Below are 20291 nucleotides of genomic sequence, written 5' to 3' on the forward strand. Positions count from 1 at the left end.
CACAGAATACCGCTCCTGTGCACCAGCCCCACTCAGCTGGCACTGCAGGGGACAGGGTGTCCATCAGCACAGCCACCCTGCACAGCCCATGGGGACAGATGCAGGATGTGCCCAGCCTGGAGAAGCTGACACATGACAGGTGTCAGAACTCAATGGGGAATGGCTGCCCAGTGCTGGAACAGAATGGAAAACTGCTCTGGGTCACATTCCAAGTCTTTATGGCGGCCAATCAATGCAATTAGGAGCATGTGATATGAATATTCATGTAACATCCTGCTGGCTGTTCTATCCCACAGAAAACATGACTATCAGCATTTGGAAGAGAGAAAATGCTGGGGGTTCATTTCCTGTAGCCATAGAGCTCTTGCTTGGGCTTTCATTTCTCCTGCCTCCACCACAGCGTCAGATGAAATCTCCTGGGTTACTGTGGTCCTGAAATGTTATTTCATTTTAAGAAGGGAAACGAAATCTTGCTATTTCCATGGGGATCAATTGGGCAAGCTTTGCTCCACATCCCTGCATCCAATGGCATCCGATGCCTTTTGATGGCTGTCAGTTTGATGAAGATTTTTTTTTTTTCAAGTATCCATGCCATGTCCCTCATATCTTCCCCTCAAAGTTGTGTCCTGTGGGGGGATATAATGTAAGAAAATAAAAATAGTGCAGAAGGTAATCTCACCCCAGAGGATTTGTAGCTGTACTAACTACCAAAGATTAAGAACAGGCCTGCCCTTAACAGGCCTGCCCAGGCTGCAGCTGCGACTAGCAAGGATGAGTGCTATAACAGAGTGGCTTAGCTGAATGTGAGGAGATCTGTTTTTTGTTGGCTGTTCTGTGAGGGAGAAGGAATCTGTGCTGTGGGGAGCTGCCCATGAGAATTAGCCTAGAAAGTATGGAACTTTTGCAGTAATATAAAAATAATTGGTGATCCTGTGTTGATTCGGGTAGAGGACTGCAGAGAGAACTGTAAAGACATTATCCCATGGTGGTTGTGAAAAAAGGAATTAAATATTAAGTGACATCATCCTGAGGGGTTTTAGGAAAATGACTGCAGACCTAAGAGCACTAAGATGGTGGAGCTAGGCAAACCAGGAGCCTTGGAGCTAAGCAGACAGACTAAGAGCCTAAAAACCTAGATGAGTCATAGCCAAGCAGACCTGGGAGCCTAGAAGTCTGGACAATGTATGAGATACCACCCCTAAGAAGAAGAGTGCTGGATATGAGGAGCGGACACTACACACTTTGCTTATTTCGTGTGTTGGAGTGAGCCCCACACCCCCTTCCAAGGTATGGCTGCAGTCCAGAGAGGACCCAGGGCAGTGCTGCGTTCCCTCTGAATGGCAGAGTGTGCAGCAGGACACAGGAGTGGCGTGACAGAAGTGGCAAATGGCATGGCCACAGCAGCAGCCAGTGCCTCAGCAATGGCATGGCCCCTGAGGAGTACAGGGGGAGGTTTGCTAAGTCACTGCTACATGAGCACTGGAACAAAAGCAAAATGGAGCTCTCAGAGGCAGAGTCAGAGCTGCACAGACAACATGTAAGAGAAGCTCTCTAAAACTGTATAGTGGCCATTTCCACAGTAACTCAATGTGATTCGGGATTGGGCTCTAGGGAGAGGTGCAGCCGGAGATGGAGCCCAGCGTAGCACTGAGAGCAGCAGAGGATGCTGCCTGGTCCTGACCTGGCAGATTTTGACATCTGGGGTACAGTGACCCACTGGGGACACTGTGAAATAATATATCAAGTGAAGAACAGATTGTTTTATCTACATGGAAAACTGAGAGGCTTACAGTAACCAACTAATACAACAAAAAACTAAAAGGAAGAAGCAAATTATTAAAGCAGCAGTGGGAGCTGGGGACAGAGTAGCTCTACCATTCAATATGGTGTATTTTTTTGCTGGTAAAACACATGCATTTAGTGTGTGAATTACAACTCTTGATCTTTGATTAGGCATAAGTGTAAAAGTTTATATTCTGTAAGCATAAGTACAGTCAACAGGTATTGGATTGATGTTGTTCAAGTTGTATAGCTATTGATAAAATGATGTAACTGTTGATTTGTTACTACCCTAATATATAGCCTTTAACTTATTCTTGTGGGTTGTCTTATAAGGTTGTACAGCTATTGATATTGTCTATATTCTAGAAGTGTAAGTGTACGGGTTTCTGATGATACCTAATGTAAGTTTGGGTAATGAATCGAGATCAGCGCACAGACACATTCCAAAGACAAATGGAAATTACGCAGAAGATGATTGTACTGGGTTTACTATCTTTTGCAAAGGGCCCGGCAAAAGATAGTAAACACAACATTAATTTATGAAAAGCCTTAGGGTGATGTTCTGGACTGAGAAAAGCAAAACTAAATCAGAACTTAGAAAGGTATGACCTTACTGTGGCATGTTGCCTGAACATCTGTACACTAAGTGAGATATGTGAATACTTCATAATAAAAATTTACTCAAACATATCTTTCTAGAGATGCTACAACTTTATAATTTAAAGAAAAGGGGAAATTGTGGGGGGATAGAATGTAAGAAAATAAAGATAGTGCTGCAGAAGGTAATCTTGCCCCTGAGGAGTTGCAGCTGTACTAACTACCAAAGATTAGGAACAGGCCTGCCCTCGATACGCAGCAGCTGTGACTAGTAAGGATGAGTGCTACTAAAAAGCGGGTTAGGTGGCTGATAACAGATCTGTTTTTTGTTGGCTGTGCTGTGAGGAAGAAGGAGTCAGTGCTGTGAGGAGTTGCCCATGAGAATTTGCCAATAAATTATGAAACTTTTCAAATACAATTTAAAAAATCCCTACCTCATTGATTTTTTCATCTGCTTTTGCAACATCTGAGAGGTTAGTTTTGAGATATTTTGGTCCTTTGCACTGCACCTCATTTTCTCCCAGACCACTTTCTTGTAGTCACTAAAACTCCCAATTTTCTTTCTGATTTTCTGTCCATCGCATTTCTTTGCATCATGCATCCATTTCAGAGTATTTGTAAGTCCTTTTCTCTTCCTGGGAGCTTTATGAATCAATTTTAGAAAGCTTTGGTCCATGTCCCTGCACTGAATGGCAAGCCAGGCCTTTTGATGGCTTTCACTTTTGCAAAGATTGATTTTTGATATTTCTTTTTGTTTTCAGTAGCCATGCCGTGTCCCTTGTATTTTCTCCTCCAAGTTGTGTCTTCTCCTTGAATTTTCCCCTGCTTTTGCAACATCTGTGAGCTTAGTTTTGGCATGTTTTGGTCCTTTGCACTGCAGTTTACTTCCGCACAGACCATTTTTTGAAGACACTAAATCTCCCAATTTTTGAGATTTTTTTCAATTGCATTTCATTTGATCATATCTCCTTTTCAAAGTGTTTGTAAGCTTTTCTTTTCACGTTTGCAAGATTTTGTTTCCCTTCCCAAAAGGGAATGTTACTTCCTAAGGAAATGTTCAAGGCCAAATGGGACAGGTCTTGTGCTAACCGAAATTGCACGGTCAGTCCATGCCTGGCAGAGCTTGACACAATTTTTCTTGGAAAAGTCTCACAGCTTTCAGGGTCTAAATTCATTTGGAAGCTTTAGGGCACTGCAGTGTGGGGAAACTCAGCATGGTGCCATCTTTGAAAGGCTTCACTTTCCCAAGCAGATGAGATGGGAATCCTGGCACAGGGACTTGTCCCGATTTTTACCCTTTTACGTCCTATGCCCCAAATTAAACTTGTAAAGAAATCCAGCTTTGATTTCTCGCTCCTATTACCTGGCCCACTTTGGGGCTCATCAGTTTATGCTTAATGCAATGCCATTGGAAAAACCAACATGGATTTCAATGCCTGTGAAGCATCAAAATGAACTCCACTTCTCCAGCATCTGAGCTCAATGTTGCAGTGCCCAGACTCTCAGACTGAAAAGGACACTGAGTGCCCTGACCTGCTGAGCACAGCCAGGGCTCTGCATGATCATCATAGGCAAAAAAGGGACAGAAGATCCTGAAGCCTGACACTGATCAAACAGGGATCAGTCTCAATATCACAACGCTCTCCACTGCAAAAAAAAACCCATCTCCGCTGTTTGTGATACCCAGCACAGCCCCCCTAAACCAACATTCAAATAGTCAAGAGTGACACTGCCCTGGGTAAGGGGATACCCAGCACATTTACATCCCTGCACCTGCCCTGTGCCCACAGTCGTGGCCCCAAAATCCCTGCAGTGCCTGAGTGCCGTTAGCTTAGGCATGGAATCCTGCTCCTCCATTTCACATCTGAAATTACAAGTCATGGATGTGAGGATGTTCACTGCTATGTTCAGCAATCAGGTAGAAAAGGGCTTGTGCCATGACACCCCTGCCCGCAGCACAAGGCAGGCAGCTTAAGTGGGTTTTGAGTAGGAAATGGGCCTGTGCTAGAAAGAAGTCAGCCCTTTAAGCTAAGCAACATATTTTTCTCTAAACAAATCAAAGTAGGAATCTATTCATAAGAGATACATTGCAGAGGAAAAAGTACAGAGATCTTTTCTTGTTTAGAGAAGAAGGGCCCCAGAGCACTAATCCTTCACGTAACATAAATAAATGTTCTTTAACACTTTCTTTTAGGAAGGATTGTTGCTGACACCTAAGCTGAACAGGACATACTGCTAGCAAAATAAGCATGTCTCAAGATACAGCATGTCAAGGCTGTTTTCACAGGCAAGCAAAGAGAGTCAAAACACAGCACCAAGGCAATATTTCTACATGTTTGGCAGTGGATGTGAGAAAGGAAGCAAAAAAATGACTCAAATGCAGAGCTGTCTGAGAAACACTTGGTTTTTAGTACCCTTAACTTTGAAATAACTCAAGAACCTAAAGCAGGTGTCTAAAGATAAGTCATTCTGAGAACATATGTTTGCTTTCCTAGGTATATATATAGGGGGTCTCTAGGATGCCTTTTAGGCACTGTGCTAGGCTCTCAGGTCTCCCTGGAGCTCTCTCTTCTCCAGGCTGAACAGCCCCAGCTCTCAGCCTGTCTCCACAGCAGAGGGACTCCAGCACCAGTTGCATTTTGTCCTCTCTGGAGGGCAGTGGAGGCACATTATTCCATTGGCTGCAGTTCTGGGAAAAACTTGGTGATGGGAAAAGCTGCTGCTCTTCCACTCTGGGAAGTACAGCAGGTGCCTTTTGGTCTCTTACTCCACATTGTATGAAGTGCCCAAAATTGCTGCGCATCAGTATTCCCACACCTAAGTGCAGATCCACCCTGGATTCCTGGACACAATCACTACCTGGTGTCACTAAATGCAGATAATACCTTTTCTTAATCTGCTTCCATTGGTTTTAACTCCACTGTAACACAGAGAAACTCAGACACAGAAATGTACTGCAATGTATGTCCTACAAAAGCAAATGTCTCCTGAGCTGGAAAAACAGTCATATCAAACTGGCACCAAGCACATTTTTAATTAAAAAATTACCCATGAAGCTTCCCAATTTTTAGGTAAGTCTATTTACTTTTGCAGGGCTTGAAATCAACACAAGACTCAACTTGTCAAATACCTACAGGTTCACAAATCCAGCATTCAGATCTGAAATACACAGCAGAGGAAAACGACAGCAGTTGCTCTGCTTTAAAAGTATTATAAATACCTGTAATTCTAGATAGGAAAAAATAATAAGTGTACATTAAAAATAGAAGCATATATAAACATATCTTCCTGAACAAAAGAGCGGAAGATGGTTAGCAAAATTCCCTGACTGGAGTAATTTTGGCAAAGGTCACATAAAGATAATATTTCATTAGGTAAACTGTTAATGCTGAGACAAACAAGCAGGCTTTTGGACATTCAGGGCATTGTTCAGGTACCACTGGAAAATTTTATTGTGTGTTATAATGTAATCTGAGATGTTGTCAGCTTGGAGCTCAGGGCCAGTAAAACAGGACAGATACATTTGATTTAAAAAGGAATGTACTATTTGTTTTTAGTCCTGTATAATTCAAAACTTAAAATAGTGTCTAAAATCAGATGGCAGCAAAGATTATGCCCTGAATTACTTTACGTAGAAAATATCTACAGATTCCCTTGGCCTGTACTGAGGTCAGACTAGTAGGAAGAGAAAAGACACAAAGGGTAGAGTAGGTCAATATGAATGTTTTTCAGAATATGATTCCCTGACTTAATTACTCATCTCACTGCCCTGGATGTGCTTTGCTCAGTGCAAACCCCACTCTGAGAGATCATCATTGGTGATAAAGGGACAGAAGAATCCAGATGCTGAAGCCTGACACTGATCAAACAGGGAAAAGCCTGAACATCACAACACTCCCCACCACAGAAAAACATCTCCGCTGTTTGTGCCACGTGGCACAGCCCCCCCAAACCAACATTCAAATAGTCAAGAGTGGCCCCGGGTAAGGGGATACCCAGCACATTTACATCCCTGCACCTGCCCTGTGCCCACAGCAGCGGCACCAAAACCCCCCCAGCAGCAGCAGCAGCAGCAGCAGCTCTATAAAGCTCCTGTTGCCATCCCTGACACTCCACCAAGAGCAGCCACTGACCTGCCTCAGGCTCTGCTGCCACAGCCCCCTTGGCCAGCACAGCTCTGATCACCATCTCACACCATGGAAGCTTGCCACCCTCCACAGCAATTCAATGTCACTGCACATGGAGCCACAGCTGTGGCCATCATCACCCTGGAGGCATTTGCAGGCATGTGGATCAATGCTTTCATCGTTTGTCTGCTTTGCATTGCCTGGGTCCAAAAGAAAACCTTGAACTCTAATGAGAAGATCTTGCTGCTGCTGGGATGCTCCAGGATATCCTATTTGTGCTTCTCATGGGTATCCCACTTCCTTTCAAAAATTTATCCCAACTATCTTTATGCTCCCACTATACTTCCACTACTTGCAATTTTTCAAACCTTTTCTAATTATTCAAACTTGTGGGTCTCAGCCTGTCTTTGTGGTTTCTACTGCATAAAAATTGCCAATTTCAGGAACAGCTTCTTCATCTACCTGGAAGTAAAGGTTGACAGGATGGTGCCCTGGCTCTTGTTGGGGTCAGAGATTGTAGCCTTGGCTATGGGCATTGTTGTCTATGACCTCATGGAAACTGCGCAGAGTAGCAACCTGACTTTCACCTGCCAAGAAAACTTTTGGGAAGCAAGAATCAAAATGGATAAACATTTTTTCTCATCTTTTTTTCTCACTGGCTTTGGATATGCTGCCTCATTCCTGGCAGTCTTCTTTTCTGCTGTTTTCCTTCTCTTTTCTCTCTGGAGACACAAGCGCACGATGCAGACAAACTCCATAAAGGACCTCAGCATGGATGCCCACATCAGAGCCATGAAATCTGTTCTCTCCTTTTTAGTGATGTACAGCATCAATTTTGTATGTTTGGTCTTGACAATAATTTATACCATGAAGGATGAAACTACCATGACACTTCTTATATCCATTTATCTGTGTGGTTTTCCAGGTGTTCATTCCCTTATTCTAATTTTCAGCAATCCCAAGCTGGAAAAAGCAATGCTGAAGATTCTCTCCTGTGTGAAGTGTGAGTTTTTCATCAAGTAGGAGCTGTGATAATAGCTAGACCCCATGCAAAATGTTGATGTTTTACTGTAGAAAACAAGTAATTTAATTTCTGATGCAACTCTCCAGGCAGTGTAGATGATACTGATGTTCACGCTTCAACACCCAAGTTAGGAAAACTTAATTTTTTTCTTTTGAGCTAAAATATTGTGAGCTAAATACATTATTCTCATATGTAGATTTAGCTGAATCTTTGAGATATGTATTTTAACAAAGTAATTTAGCCCTGATGGTAGGAATAATGCCTAAGCCCCTGTGTGGTGAAATATCAATGCGGGCATGAGAGTCTGCTGGTGGGGTGATGGATCATCAGGCAGAGCCCCTTCACCTCTGCCTGGGCCCAGTGGAACAGGGAGTGATGCTAATTGAGTGTTCAGCCCCTGCCCAAGACTCACAGCCTTTGCAATCCCAACCCTGGCTATCCCTCATCTCCACAGCAGCTGGCTGCCCACCCCCATTCACCATGGCAGCAAGGAGGTGTTTTGACTGCAGCCTCACCTGCATTTCTCCCAAAAGGATCGATTTGGCATTTCAAATCCTGCCTGGCAGAGGATGGGAATATGACCCCACTGTGCAGACAGGACAGCAGGATTGCTTTGCTCTCCTCCCCAAAGTAGGGAACAGCCCTTGGTTAAGATTTGCTCTTTTGACTGTGTCAGATTGTACCCTGTTGAAATTCTGTTCATAGGCTCACCTGGTGGTGAAGTTGAGCATAATGAATTACGAATTGCTCTTCCTTATTTGCTTCTTTTTTCATAAATATATTTAGAGCTAGTACAGTGACTGCATTTATTAGTGGCAATTCCAAATTTCTATTTCTACAAAAAAATGCATGAGTTGTGATTCTATGACTCTGAAAGTTCTTATTGAACATTACAGGACTTACATGTTGAATTTGCCAGAATCAGAAATGCAACTGAGATGCACCCATGCCTTTGGATCACTGAGGACCAGCAAGGGATTTATTTTCTGCCAAATTTCTACACTCTAAATAGAACCGTAAAATGTGCAAGACTGGAACACAAACTGGATGTAAAAAATGGAATAACAATTCTGCCAACCAGCCACAAATGTTTTGGTATTCACAGAATGAAATGGCTGCAATGAAGAGGTTTCTCTCAATTTTGGTTTACCTTTCCTTCTGCTGTGGCCCTGTGCTGTGGCACATATTATGGGCTGTATGAGTGCCTGGCAGTAGCTGACAGCTCAGTGTGAACACGCTGAGCCCTGTCACTCCCCAGAGGTGGTCACTGAGCCACAAAGAGCGAGGCAGGAACAGCCCCGGGGAGCTCAGGGGCTGCAGAGCCCCGTGCCCACTCCAGCCCTGCGTGTCCTCTGTGCCCCACTGCCTGCAAGGACAGGATTGCCTGCTCTGTGGGACTGCTCTCCTGGCCTGCTCTCACCTGGAGATGAGCTTGGCTTTTCCCACTGCACTCTGGCTCACTTACAGCCCCAGGAAGGTGGGTTTTGTGCAAGGTGCAGCGTGGAATGAAGCCACAGCTTCATCTCACAGTGACCCACAAGGAGATGTACGGTGTGCCTGGGCCAGGAGCTGCAGCTGGGGGCCTGTAAAGTCTCAACCAGAGGAGGTCATGGCTGTCCCAAGCTCAGAAAAGCCAATTCCAGGCACTCCAATGGTCCCAAATCCAGACATCGCTCATCTCATCAGCGACCATTGTGGCTCCTCTGGGAAAAGAGGAGTCCTGAAGGACTGCAGGCCATGAGAGAGAGCCATGCTGGAGCAGGAGAAAAATGAAGGAGACAATGTTTTATGAACTGACAACAACATTCCCTGTCCTCCTGTGCTCCTGAGGAGAGGAGGTGCTAGAGAATGTCTGAATGACTTAAATCAAGCCTAAGATTATTGGGGAATGAAGAGCACATATTCTAGTGGTGTGCATGTTCTACATCATCCTACTCTGTTTTCAATTGGCAATAAATTACACTGATTTTCCCTGTCTCAAGTCTGTTTTGCCTGTGAGAATAATTGCGGAGTGATTCCCCTGTCTTTGTCTTGACTCATGAGCAGTTCCACCTTATTTGTCAGCCCTGTCCTATTCCAGAGTGAGAGTCAAGGAGTGACTGAGTGGGGCTCTGAGAGCTGCCCGAGGACAGCTCCCCATGAGAGTGAAATGTGAAATAGTTCCAGTGGGCAGGAACACATTCAGGGCAGACAGCTCAGGGAGCAGCTGCAATGGGAGGGAGCTGCAGGTTGTGGGGAAGTGCTGGGTGTCCCAAGCATGGTGCCAGGCCTTGCACAGCAAAGGGCACAGGGACCTGTGGCACCAGCCAGCTGACTGGACACTCAGGACACCCCAGTCATCATGTGCACAGACAGGAAGGACACAAAATCCCAGGGATCCAATTGTTTGGCTTACCTCCTCAGAGGCACCCAGCTTGAGCTGCCTCTGTGCTACTGTGCCATGACTAAAGTGCTTGAAAGATCCAGAGGCCTGAGATTCCACTATGGGAAAGCCAGTGCCAAGCTGGAGAGGAAACCTGGTCTGGCTGTGAGCGTGGTGTGTGCAGGGAGCGGAGTGGAGCAGCTGCCCACAGTGAAGGGGCTTTGGTGCCTGCAGTGACAGTCTCTGGTGCTGGGGCGTGACTGTCAGAGGCCTCCTGGGTGGTGAGACAGGAAAGTTTCCTTCACACCAGCATGAACAGAGCAGAACCTGAACTGGTCATTTATTTTACCAGCTCACACTCAGAGGGTTATTTTACCTCACACCCAGTGCCAGGTGTGCATTGCTCATCTCACCTGCAAAAACCTTCCTCCCTGCTTCTGAACTGAGAGATTCCAACATTTAGGGCAGAGCAACCTCTCAATCACTGCAGTATGACTTTTTCCAAAGACCATACATACTAGCAGGCTGCCTCACCCAACTACCAACTCTCCTTAAACAGTAATTGCCGAGAAACAAGCAAACAAATAATTAAAGCCACTTGATAACATGCTAAACCACCTTCTGGGGCTAGGAGGCTTTTGGATTTGAATTTATATTTCCATAACAAGTTCATGATACCTGCCCTGAAGAGATTTCATTTTGCTTTCAGGATTCTGAAACAATTATGGCCATCTGCACATAGAAGGCCAGTTATGGATGGAATAGATTTTCTCAGAAGAAACTGAACAACTAACAGCCTAACCAGTTAGCTAACTAAGGGTAATACTCTTGGATTTCCTATAAAATGAAGTGTTCTGGAGAGGGAAGATTTTCAGCCTAAACCAAACTCAGATGGAAGCAATATGGGCTGTGTGTCATGTCCCTCAGATCCTAATAGAGCTGTGTGTCCTTCCATATGCATAAAATTAGCAGTCTGATGCATTTTGAGATGCACAAGGACACGCAGAAAATGCACATAAGCTGGTAGATACAATACCTTGCAGAATCCTTCCCATTCCTCAGTGGTGCCAGAGGGCATGGATTTGAACAAAAAGCAGACTCCTGTCTTTCAAGCACCTGATCCCTATTTCCTTGATCTGAAAACTCAGCACTGGAGATTCTGATTTATATACACCTTTAGTTTTTTAAGGTACCACATTCCTCATGCTGAGCTGATTCCAAGCCACAGTCACAGTGTGATCCTGTTATTGTAATATTTTATCCTGGTTCTGACCAAGACAGGGTTAATTTTTGCCAGGGTAATGTTTTTTTGTTAATTTTTTTATCATCTCCAGGTAGATGATACACGTGTTCAGGAGAGGGTTCAGTTCAGAAGATACAGCAGTCAGGAAAGGGCAGGGCCAGCACTCAGGGGTTATTCTATGCCACCTCAATGACAGGGGGCAAGAGAAAAGCTCTGTCTTTCACATCAAACAGGGATCAGTCTCAAAATCAAAACACTCTCCACCACAGAAAAACATCTCCGCTCTTTGTGACACCCAGCACAGCCCCCCCAAACCAACATTCAAATAGTCAAGAGTGGCCCCGGGTAAGGGGATACCCAGCACATTTACATCCCTGCACCTGCCCTGTGCCCACAGCAGCGGCACCAAAATCCCCCCAGCAGCAGCAGCAGCAGCAGCAGCAGCAGCAGCAGCAGCAGCAGCAGCTCTATAAAGCTCCTGTTGCCATCCCTGACACTCCACCAAGAGCAGCCACTGACCTGCCTCAGGCTCTGCTGCCACAGCCCCCTTGGCCAGCACAGCTCTGATCACCAGCTCACACCATGGAACTTGTCACCCTCCACAGCAATTCAATGTCACTGCATACAGGGCCACAACTGTGGCCATAATCACTATCTTGGTTTGAAAAGTCTGGTATCTGCTAAGGAATGCATGAGCCTCTCTTGAAATGGAAAATGTAAATCCTCTCTCTCCAACTTATTATAATTTTGAAATTAAGGGGCTCTCAGGAAAAGATAGGGGAATCGGAATAGCAGTTCTTTACAAGGAAAATTAAAAATATAAATGGAAGGTACAAGAAAACCTACTCCCCGAGTCAGAACATGACCTGACACCTTGTGGGGCTGGGTGTTGGTAGCAGCCTGGTGGAATGGTGGCTGCAGCCCTCCTGCAGTGACAGGTGTGGTTCTGTTGAAGCAGTGATCCTGTAGAAGGGTGTAGTTTTCTTCTGAAGGTGCAGTGGTGATGTAGATGGGCCTTGTCTTCCTCTGGGAATCCAGTGGGAAAAGGCTGCCTCTGGTGTTCCAAATGTCAGAGTATATCCAGGTAGGAATGCTTGGCTCCTCCCCCTGGCTGGAACATCTCTGAGTTCAATTCTTGTCAATAACAAATTCATCTAGATCTGGTACATGGCCTGGATGCAAAAGGTCAATAAGATTACTGCAAACCTTCCTCAAACACTTTGGCATTTGCTGATTGAAAAATGACTGTACTCAGCATCAGGTTTATTTGTGTTTGGGTTTCTATGTCTTTCTGGTGTGTCTCTGTTTTTTGCAATATTATCACTTCTAACACTGGGTAGGGAGGGTGCAACTTGAAAGACTGCAGCCTACGGTGACTCCATGTCAGAGCTGCCTGATCCTGAAGGACTGCAGCCCACGGATGGGATTCACACTTGAGCATGGAAGAAAGTGAGGAGGAAGGAATGGAAAACTTTTTATGGACTGACTGCAGCCCCCATTCCCTGTCCCCACACCATTGTGGCAGAAAATGTGGAGAAGCCAAGAATGTAAGAGTGAATTTTGATTTGTGCAGATGAAGGGGAAGGCAAAGGGTTCTAGTTTTATGTTTGTTGCTCATTATGCTACTCTATTATCAATAGCCAATAAAATAAATTCATTTTTCTCAACTCAAGTCTGTTTTCTACATGACAGTAAGACCTTCTATTCTCCCATTGGCCTATTGCAGAACAAGTTTAACACTGCTTCTTTGAAAGTGTGAGAACCGGGATGTTCTGCCATTCAGGCAAAAACACTGATTTCTTAGGCTGTTCATAAAAAAAGCCCAGGATCTCATTAGGCAGCAGCAGTTCCTGGGAGCAGACAGTAGCTCTGATAAGCTCAAGAGGACCTGGGCCCAGGTGCTGCTCATCAAGGCCGAGGCCTAAGGAGCATTTCTCAGCTCACAGCCTGGAAAGGGGAGGGGGAAGCAGCACCACAACCCCACTACCAAAAAAACAGAGAGGCTACCAGAGACACAACACACTACTGCTTCCCTGTTTTAGTTCCAGTATTCTTTTGAGAAGAGGTGGTACAGATCTCCAGAAAACATGGCAGGTTTCTCTCAAGTTCTTCTTTTTTGAGTTCCCAGTCTTCATCTCTCTGGTCTAAGGGGGTTTCCTCTGTGGCAGTTCCTGCTCTCCACCTGTACAGCACAGACACAGCTGCACTCACAGGGGGCCCATCTGGGGGCTCAGGGCTTGTGTCTCAGTCAGGTCAAAACCCTGATGCCACCCACAATTGAGAAAGACCACAGTGTGTCCAGCATGGTGCAGCCCCAACCTCCCCTCACAGGGAGCCCCTGGGCCCCAGCACTGCCTGCATCCAGACATGGACATTCCAAGTGTAAATCTTGCCAAGGAGAAGACCAACCCTTTCCTTCTCCTGCAGGGCTCTGATTTTGTAGGCACTCACGGTTTATGGAGCTCTCTCCACAACACCATCCAATATCAGGAAAAATCCTTTTTCTTTAATACAGCAGCTCTGTCCCATCAGTGCAATGCTGTGCTGGTGGAGGGCATGGAGCAAAGTCAGAGGTTTGACTCAGATGCACTGCTGCACCATGTCAGGTTACTATACTTTTTTTTTTTTTGTGAATTTAAAACAGTGCCAAAACTAGGTGAAAACAAGAAGGGAGGATGCTCTGAATTATTTTACTTGCAAAATTTCTGCATTTCCTCCCTGCTTGTAGTGAGCTGGGACTGTTAAGAAGAGATAAGGCAAGAAGGGTGCAGGAGACCAGCATGCAGGAGCTTGAGATTAGGATTTCCTGGCCTCATTATCTGGATGGAGATCTCAGCCAGATTCACTGATAGCAGTTCAGTCTGTCACTCCTCAGCATCTGTGTTATCACCAGGGCACATTAGGAATATCAGCTGGGGCAGAGCTGCACTGCTCGGGCTGGCCAGCAGTAACACAGCCATAACTCCATTGAAAATGGTACATAGGCAGCCTGGAGATCTGGAAAAAGCAGGCTTTATCTAAGGCAAGTCATACAGGGATTCCACAATAAAAAAAATCTTATTTCCCAGGCTGTCATCTGGGATAGGGGCAATGGAAAATTTTTCTCCATGGGAACTGTTTCTCAGAGCATTCTTCTCCAGTTGTTAAGGACATAAACATAACATTATGCATTGAAGTTGATACACAGCAGTAATGGAATGGGCCAGAATTTAGGCAATGATTCACCTAACTAGCCAGCTAACTAAGGCTAATCATCTGGGATTCCCCATGTCATAAAGGGAGAAAGAAACTCATTCTGGAGAGGAAAGCAGCTCTGCCTGAACAAGCACAGATGGTACCAATTCAATATTTGTATGATGTGACTCAGATGCCAATACAGCTGTGTGTCCATCCAGACGCACAAAAACAGGAGTCTTGTGCCATTTGAGATGCACAAGGGCATCCAAAATATGCTCATGGGTGGGAGATACAAAGTGTTGGATAACCCTTCCTCTTCTCAAAATATACTGGAGGGGGTGGATTTGAACCAGCAGAAAACACCTGCATGTCAAGCACCTGATCCGTATCTTTATGCTTGAAAATTCAGCATTGGAGACACTGATTTTATAGCATTATTTTTCTAAGGTGAAATATTCCCCACAAGGAGTTGAGGCCAGGTCCCAACCATGGTATTGTGTTGCAATTTAATTTACCTAATTAAAATTTTCATTTAATATCCCTGCACAAGATCAGTCCCAGCACAGTCAGTTCATATTCACATTCCTGTTTTAATAGAAATAACTTCCATACACCTCCCGGACATATGGGAAGAAGAAAGAAGGAAGGGAAGGGAAGGGAAGGGAAGGGAAGGGAAGGGAAGGGAAGGGAAGGGAAGGGAAGGGAAGGGAAGGGAAGGGAAGGGAAGGGAAGGGAAGGGAAGGGAAGGGAAGGGAAGGGAAGGGAAGGGAAGGGAAGGGAAGGGAAGGGAAGGGAAGGGAAGGGAAGGGAAGGGAAGGGAAGGGAAGGGAATTCCCTATCCTATACTATGTTTTTCTTCTATCAGCAAAACCATAGAAGAAACAAAAATGAAAGCATAAGGCAGACACCATGAATATTAGGAAATTAAAATTCCCTCAAGGCAATGCTCTGCCCACTATCAATATAAAAAAATAACAAAATAAAGAATAGTCCCATCATAGACAATACATATTCACAATCCTCTTGTAATAGAAACAACTTCCCTACTCCTCCAGGAAGGAAGGAAGGAAGGAAGGAAGTGTCGGAAGAAGGAAGTGTCGGAAGAAGGAAGTGTCGGAAGGAAGTGTCGGAAGGAAGTGTCGGAAGGAAGTGTCGGAAGGAAGTGTCGGAAGGAAGTGTCGGAAGGAAGGAAGGAAGGAAGGAAGGAAGGAAGGAAGGAAGGAAGGAAGGAAGGAAGGAAGGAAGGAAGGAAGGAAGGAAGGAAGGAAGGAAGGAAGGAAGGAAGGAAGGAAGGAAGTGTGGAAAGGAAGTGTCGGAAGGAAGGAAGGAAGGAAGGAAGGAAGGAAGGAAGGAAGGAAGGAAGGAAGGAAGGAAGGAAGGAAGGAAGGAAGGAAGAAAGGAAGGAAGGAAGGAAGGAAGGAAGGAAGGAAGGAAGGAAGTGTCGGAAGGAAGTGTCGGAAGGAAGTGTCGGAAGGAAGGAAGGAAGTGTCGGAAGGAAGTGTCGGAAGGAAGTGTCGGAAGGAAGGAAGGAAGTGTCGGAAGGAAGTGTCGGAAGGAAGTGTCGGAAGGAAGTGTCGGAAGGAAGGAAGGAAGGAAGGAAGGAAGGAAGGAAGGAAGGAAGGAAGTGTCGGAAGGAAGTGTCGGAAGGAAGGAAGTGTCGGAAGGAAGGAAGTGTCGGAAGGAAGTGTCGGAAGGAAGTGTCGGAAGGAAGGAAGTGTCGGAAGGAAGTGTCGGAAGGAAGGAAGGAAGGAAGGAAGGAAGGAAGGAAGGAAGGAAGGAAGGAAGTGTCGGAAGGAAGTGTCGGAAGGAAGGAAGTGTCGGAAGGAAGGAAGGAAGTGTCGGAAGGAAGTGTCGGAAGGAAGTGTCGGAAGGAAGTGTCGGAAGGAAGGAAGGAAGGAAGGAAGGAAGGAAGTGTCGGAAGGAAGTGTCGGAAGGAAGTGTCGGAAGGAAGTGTCGGAAGGAAGGAAGGAAGGAAGGAAGGAAGGAAGGAAGGAAGGAAGGAAGGAAGGAAGGAAGGAAGGAAGGAAGGAAGGAAGGAAGGAAGTGTCGGAAGGAAGTGTCGGAAGGAAGTGTCGGAAGGAAGGAAGGAAGGAAGGAAGGAAGGAAGGAAGGAAGGAAGGAAGGAAGGAAGGAAGTGTCGGAAGGAAGGAAGTGTCGGAAGGAAGTGTCGGAAGGAAGTGTCGGAAGGAAGTGTCGGAAGGAAGTGTCGGAAGGAAGGAAGGAAGGAAGGAAGGAAGGAAGGAAGGAAGGAAGGAAGGAAGGAAGGAAGGAAGTGTCGGAAGGAAGGAAGGAAGGAAGGAAGGAAGGAAGGAAGGAAGGAAGGAAGGAAGGAAGGAAGGAAGGAAGGAAGTGTCGGAAGGAAGGAAGGAAGGAAGTGTCGGAAGGAAGTGTCGGAAGGAAGTGTCGGAAGGAAGTGTCAGAAGGAAGTGTCGGAAGGAAGTGTCGGAAGGAAGGAAGGAAGGAAGTGTCGGAAGGAAGGAAGTGTCGGAAGGAAGGAAGTGTCGGAAGGAAGTGTCGGAAGGAAGTGTCGGAAGGAAGTGTCGGAAGGAAGTGTCGGAAGGAAGGAAGGAAGGAAGGAAGGAAGGAAGGAAGGAAGGAAGTGTCGGAAGGAAGGAAGTGTCGGAAGGAAGTGTCGGAAGGAAGTGTCGGAAGGAAGTGTCGGAAGGAAGTGTCGGAAGGAAGGAAGGAAGTGTCGGAAGGAAGGAAGGAAGTGTCGGAAGGAAGGAAGTGTCGGAAGGAAGTGTCGGAAGGAAGTGTCGGAAGGAAGTGTCGGAAGGAAGTGTCGGAAGGAAGGAAGGAAGGAAGGAAGGAAGGAAGGAAGGAAGGAAGGAAGGAAGGAAGGAAGGAAGGAAGGAAGGAAGGAAGGAAGGAAGGAAGGAAGGAAGGAAGGAAGGAAGGAAGGAAATTGCCTATCCTATACTATGTTTTTCTTCTATCAGCAAAACCGTAGAGGAAACCCACATCAAAGCATAAGGCAGACAACAGGAATATCAGGAAATTAAAATTCGCTCAAGCCAATGCTTTGCCCACCATTATTTAAAAAAATAACAAAATAAAGAATAGTTTTGAATTAACACATCCAAAACTGAATTCTTTATTGGAGGTTATGAAGGGAAAGAAAAACCCAGATCCTGAAGCCTGACACTGATCAAACAGGGATCAGTATCAAAATCAAAACACTCTCCACCACAGAAAAACATCTCCGCTCTTTGTGACACCCAGCACAGCCCCCCCAAACCAACATTCAAATAGTCAAGAGTGGCCCCGGGTAAGGGGATACCCAGCACATTTACATCCCTGCACCTGCCCTGTGCCCACAGCAGCGGCACCAAACCCCCCCAGCAGCAGCAGCAGCAGCAGCTCTATAAAGCTCCTGTTGCCATCCCTGACGCTCCACCAAGAGCAGCCACTGACCTGCCTCAGGCTCTGCTGCCACAGCCCCCTTGGCCAGCACAGCTCTGATCACCAGCTCACACCATGGAAGCTTCTCCCTTTGCACAGCAATCCAATGTCACTTCATACGGGCCTATGGCTTTGGCCATCACCACCCTGGTGGCATTTCCTGGCATGTGGATCAATGCTTTCATCGTTTGTGTGCTTTGCATTGGCTGGGTCAAAAAGAAAACCTTGAACTCTAATGAGAAGATCTTGCTACTGCTGGGATTCTCCAGGTTTTGGTGTTTGTGTTTCTCGTGGATATATGTCTTTGTCACAGAGATTTTTCCCTATTACCTTCTGGTCCATCCCATATTTCAACTACTTCAAGGTTCTTACAGCTTTTTTAATTGTTCCAGCTTGTTGGTTTCTGCCTGTCTTTGTGGTTTCTATTGTATAAAAATTGCCAATTTCAGGAACAGGTTCTTCAGCCACCTGAAAGGAAAAATTGACAGGATGGTGCCATGGCTTCTGTTGGGGTCAGTGATGTTCTCCCTGATTACTGGAATTTTTGTCTACAACACTATTGATAAAACTGTCTGTAGAAACCTCAATTTCACCAGCCAAGAAAGCCTTTCGAAAACAGCTATTGGAAGAGAGAAACTTTTATTCCCTCTTTATTTTCTCATTGGATTTTTATTCACCACTTCCTTCATGGTAGTCATTATTTCTGCTGTTTTCCTTCTCTTTTCTCTCTGGAGACACAAGTGCAAGATGCAGACAAACTCCATGAACAGCCTCAGCATGGATGCCCACATCAGAGCCATGAAATCTGTCCTCTCCTTCTTCATAATGTACAGCATCAACTTCATGTTTTTGATCTTGACTCTAGTTTATTCAATGGCGTACCAAAGTCACGTGCTAGTTCTTGCTCAATTAATTCAATATGCTTTTCCAGGTGTTCATTCCCTTTTTCTCATTCTCAGCAATCCCAAGCTGGAAAAGACGCTTCTTAGGATTCTCTCTTGTGTGAAGTGCAAGTTTTGCATGAGGTAGAAACTGTAACAAATGCTGGAGCTCATGCAAAATATCTTTAGAGAAAACAATTTGAATTAATGTTCATTGCAAATCCCAGGCAGAATAGATTGTAGAGAAGTTCAGCATAGATGGTAAGAATATACAATTCAAACTCTTTAAACTAATATGAGTAGGACACAAATGAATTTATATTTGAATTTAATTAAAACAGCTCTTGGAATCAAATTATTTTACGTAGCAAAGTTGTTTAGACTGTGTACAGTTGGTAGATGCAAAAGGACAATAATCATGCTGCAAACCTGCCTCAAAAATTATGATTTTCACTCATTGAATAGACTGAATGAAACAACAGCTTAATCTCAATTTTGGTTTACCTTTCCTTCTGCTGTGGCCCTGTGCTGTGGCACATATTATGGGCTGTATGAGTGCCTGGCAGTAGCTGACAGCTCAGTGTGAACACGCTGAGCCCTGTCACTCCCCAGAGGTGGTCACTGAGCCACAAAGAGCGAGGCAGGAACAGCCCCGGGGAGCTCAGGGGCTGCAGAGCCCCCTGCCCACTCCAGCCCTGCGTGTCCTCTGTGCCCCACTGCCGGCAAGGACAGGATTGCCTGCTCTGTGGGACTGCTCTCCTGGCCTGCTCTCACCTGGAGATGAGCTTGGCTTTTCCCACTGCACTCTGGCTCACTTACAGCCCCAGGAAGGTGGGTTTTGTGCAAGGTGCAGCGTGGAATGAAGCCACAGCTTCATCTCACAGCGACCCACAAGCAGATGTACGGGGTGCCTGGGCCAGGAGCTACAGCTGGGGGCCTGTAAAGTCTCAATCAGGTGAGGTCAAGGTTGTCCCATGCTGGGAAAAGCCAATTCCAGGCACTCCAATGGTCCCAAATCCAGACATCGCTCATCTCATCAGCGACCATTGTGGCTCCTCTAGGAAAAGAGAAGTCCTGAAGGACTGCAGGCCATGAGAGAGAGCCATGCTGGAGCAGGAGAAAAATGAAGGAGACAATGTTTTATGAACTGACAACAACATTCCCTGTCCTCCTGTGCTCCTGAGGAGAGGAGGTGCTAGAGAATGTCTAAATGAGTTAAATCGAGCCTGAGATTACTGGGGAGTGAAGATCAAATATTCTAGTTGTGTGCATGTTCTACATCATCCTACTCTGTTTTCAATTGGCAATAAATTGCACTGATTTTCCCTGTCTCAAGTCTGTTTTGTCTGTGAGAATAATTGCGGAGTGATTCCCCTGTCTTTGTCTTGACTCATGAGCAGTTCCACCTTATTTGTCAGCCCTGTCCTATTCCAGAGTGAGAGTCAAGGAGTGACTGAGTGGGGCTCTGAGAGCTGCCCGAGGACAGCTCCCCATGAGAGTGAAATGTGAAATAGTTCCAGTGGGCAGGAACACATTCAGGGCAGACAGCTCAGGGAGCAGCTGCAATGGGAGGGAGCTGCAGGTTGTGGGGAAGTGCTGGGTGTCCCAAGCATGGTGCCAGGCCTTGCACAGCAAAGGGCACAGGGACCTGTGGCACCAGCCAGCTGACTGGACACTCAGGACACCCCAGTCATCA

At 45.8% G+C, this 20291-nt stretch overlaps 2 protein-coding genes across 2 annotated transcripts; both read left to right on the forward strand.

Annotated features, from left to right (window-relative positions):
- Positions 1-6575: 6575 nt before the first annotated feature.
- On the forward strand, positions 6576-7529 carry LOC132071452 (taste receptor type 2 member 9-like). Its single transcript, XM_059469032.1, has one exon. The coding sequence runs from the start codon at positions 6576-6578 to the stop codon at positions 7527-7529; it is 954 nt and encodes a 317-aa protein (XP_059325015.1).
- Positions 7530-17789: 10260 nt separating this feature from the next.
- LOC132071355 (taste receptor type 2 member 9-like) lies at positions 17790-18743 on the forward strand. The gene has a single exon (XM_059468916.1). The coding sequence runs from the start codon at positions 17790-17792 to the stop codon at positions 18741-18743; it is 954 nt and encodes a 317-aa protein (XP_059324899.1).
- The last annotated feature ends 1548 nt before the right edge of the window (positions 18744-20291 follow it).

The sequence above is a fragment of the Ammospiza nelsoni genome, chromosome 3, assembly GCF_027579445.1.
Source record: "Ammospiza nelsoni isolate bAmmNel1 chromosome 3, bAmmNel1.pri, whole genome shotgun sequence".
In the NCBI taxonomy this organism is placed as follows: Eukaryota; Metazoa; Chordata; class Aves; order Passeriformes; family Passerellidae; genus Ammospiza; species Ammospiza nelsoni.

Bases quoted from the DNA above. Each gene is read 5' to 3' on its own strand.
- LOC132071452 (XM_059469032.1), top strand. From the start codon at position 6,576: ATGGAAGCTTGCCACCCTCCACAGCAATTCAATGTCACTGCACATGGA.
- LOC132071355 (XM_059468916.1), top strand. From the start codon at position 17,790: ATGGAAGCTTCTCCCTTTGCACAGCAATCCAATGTCACTTCATACGGG.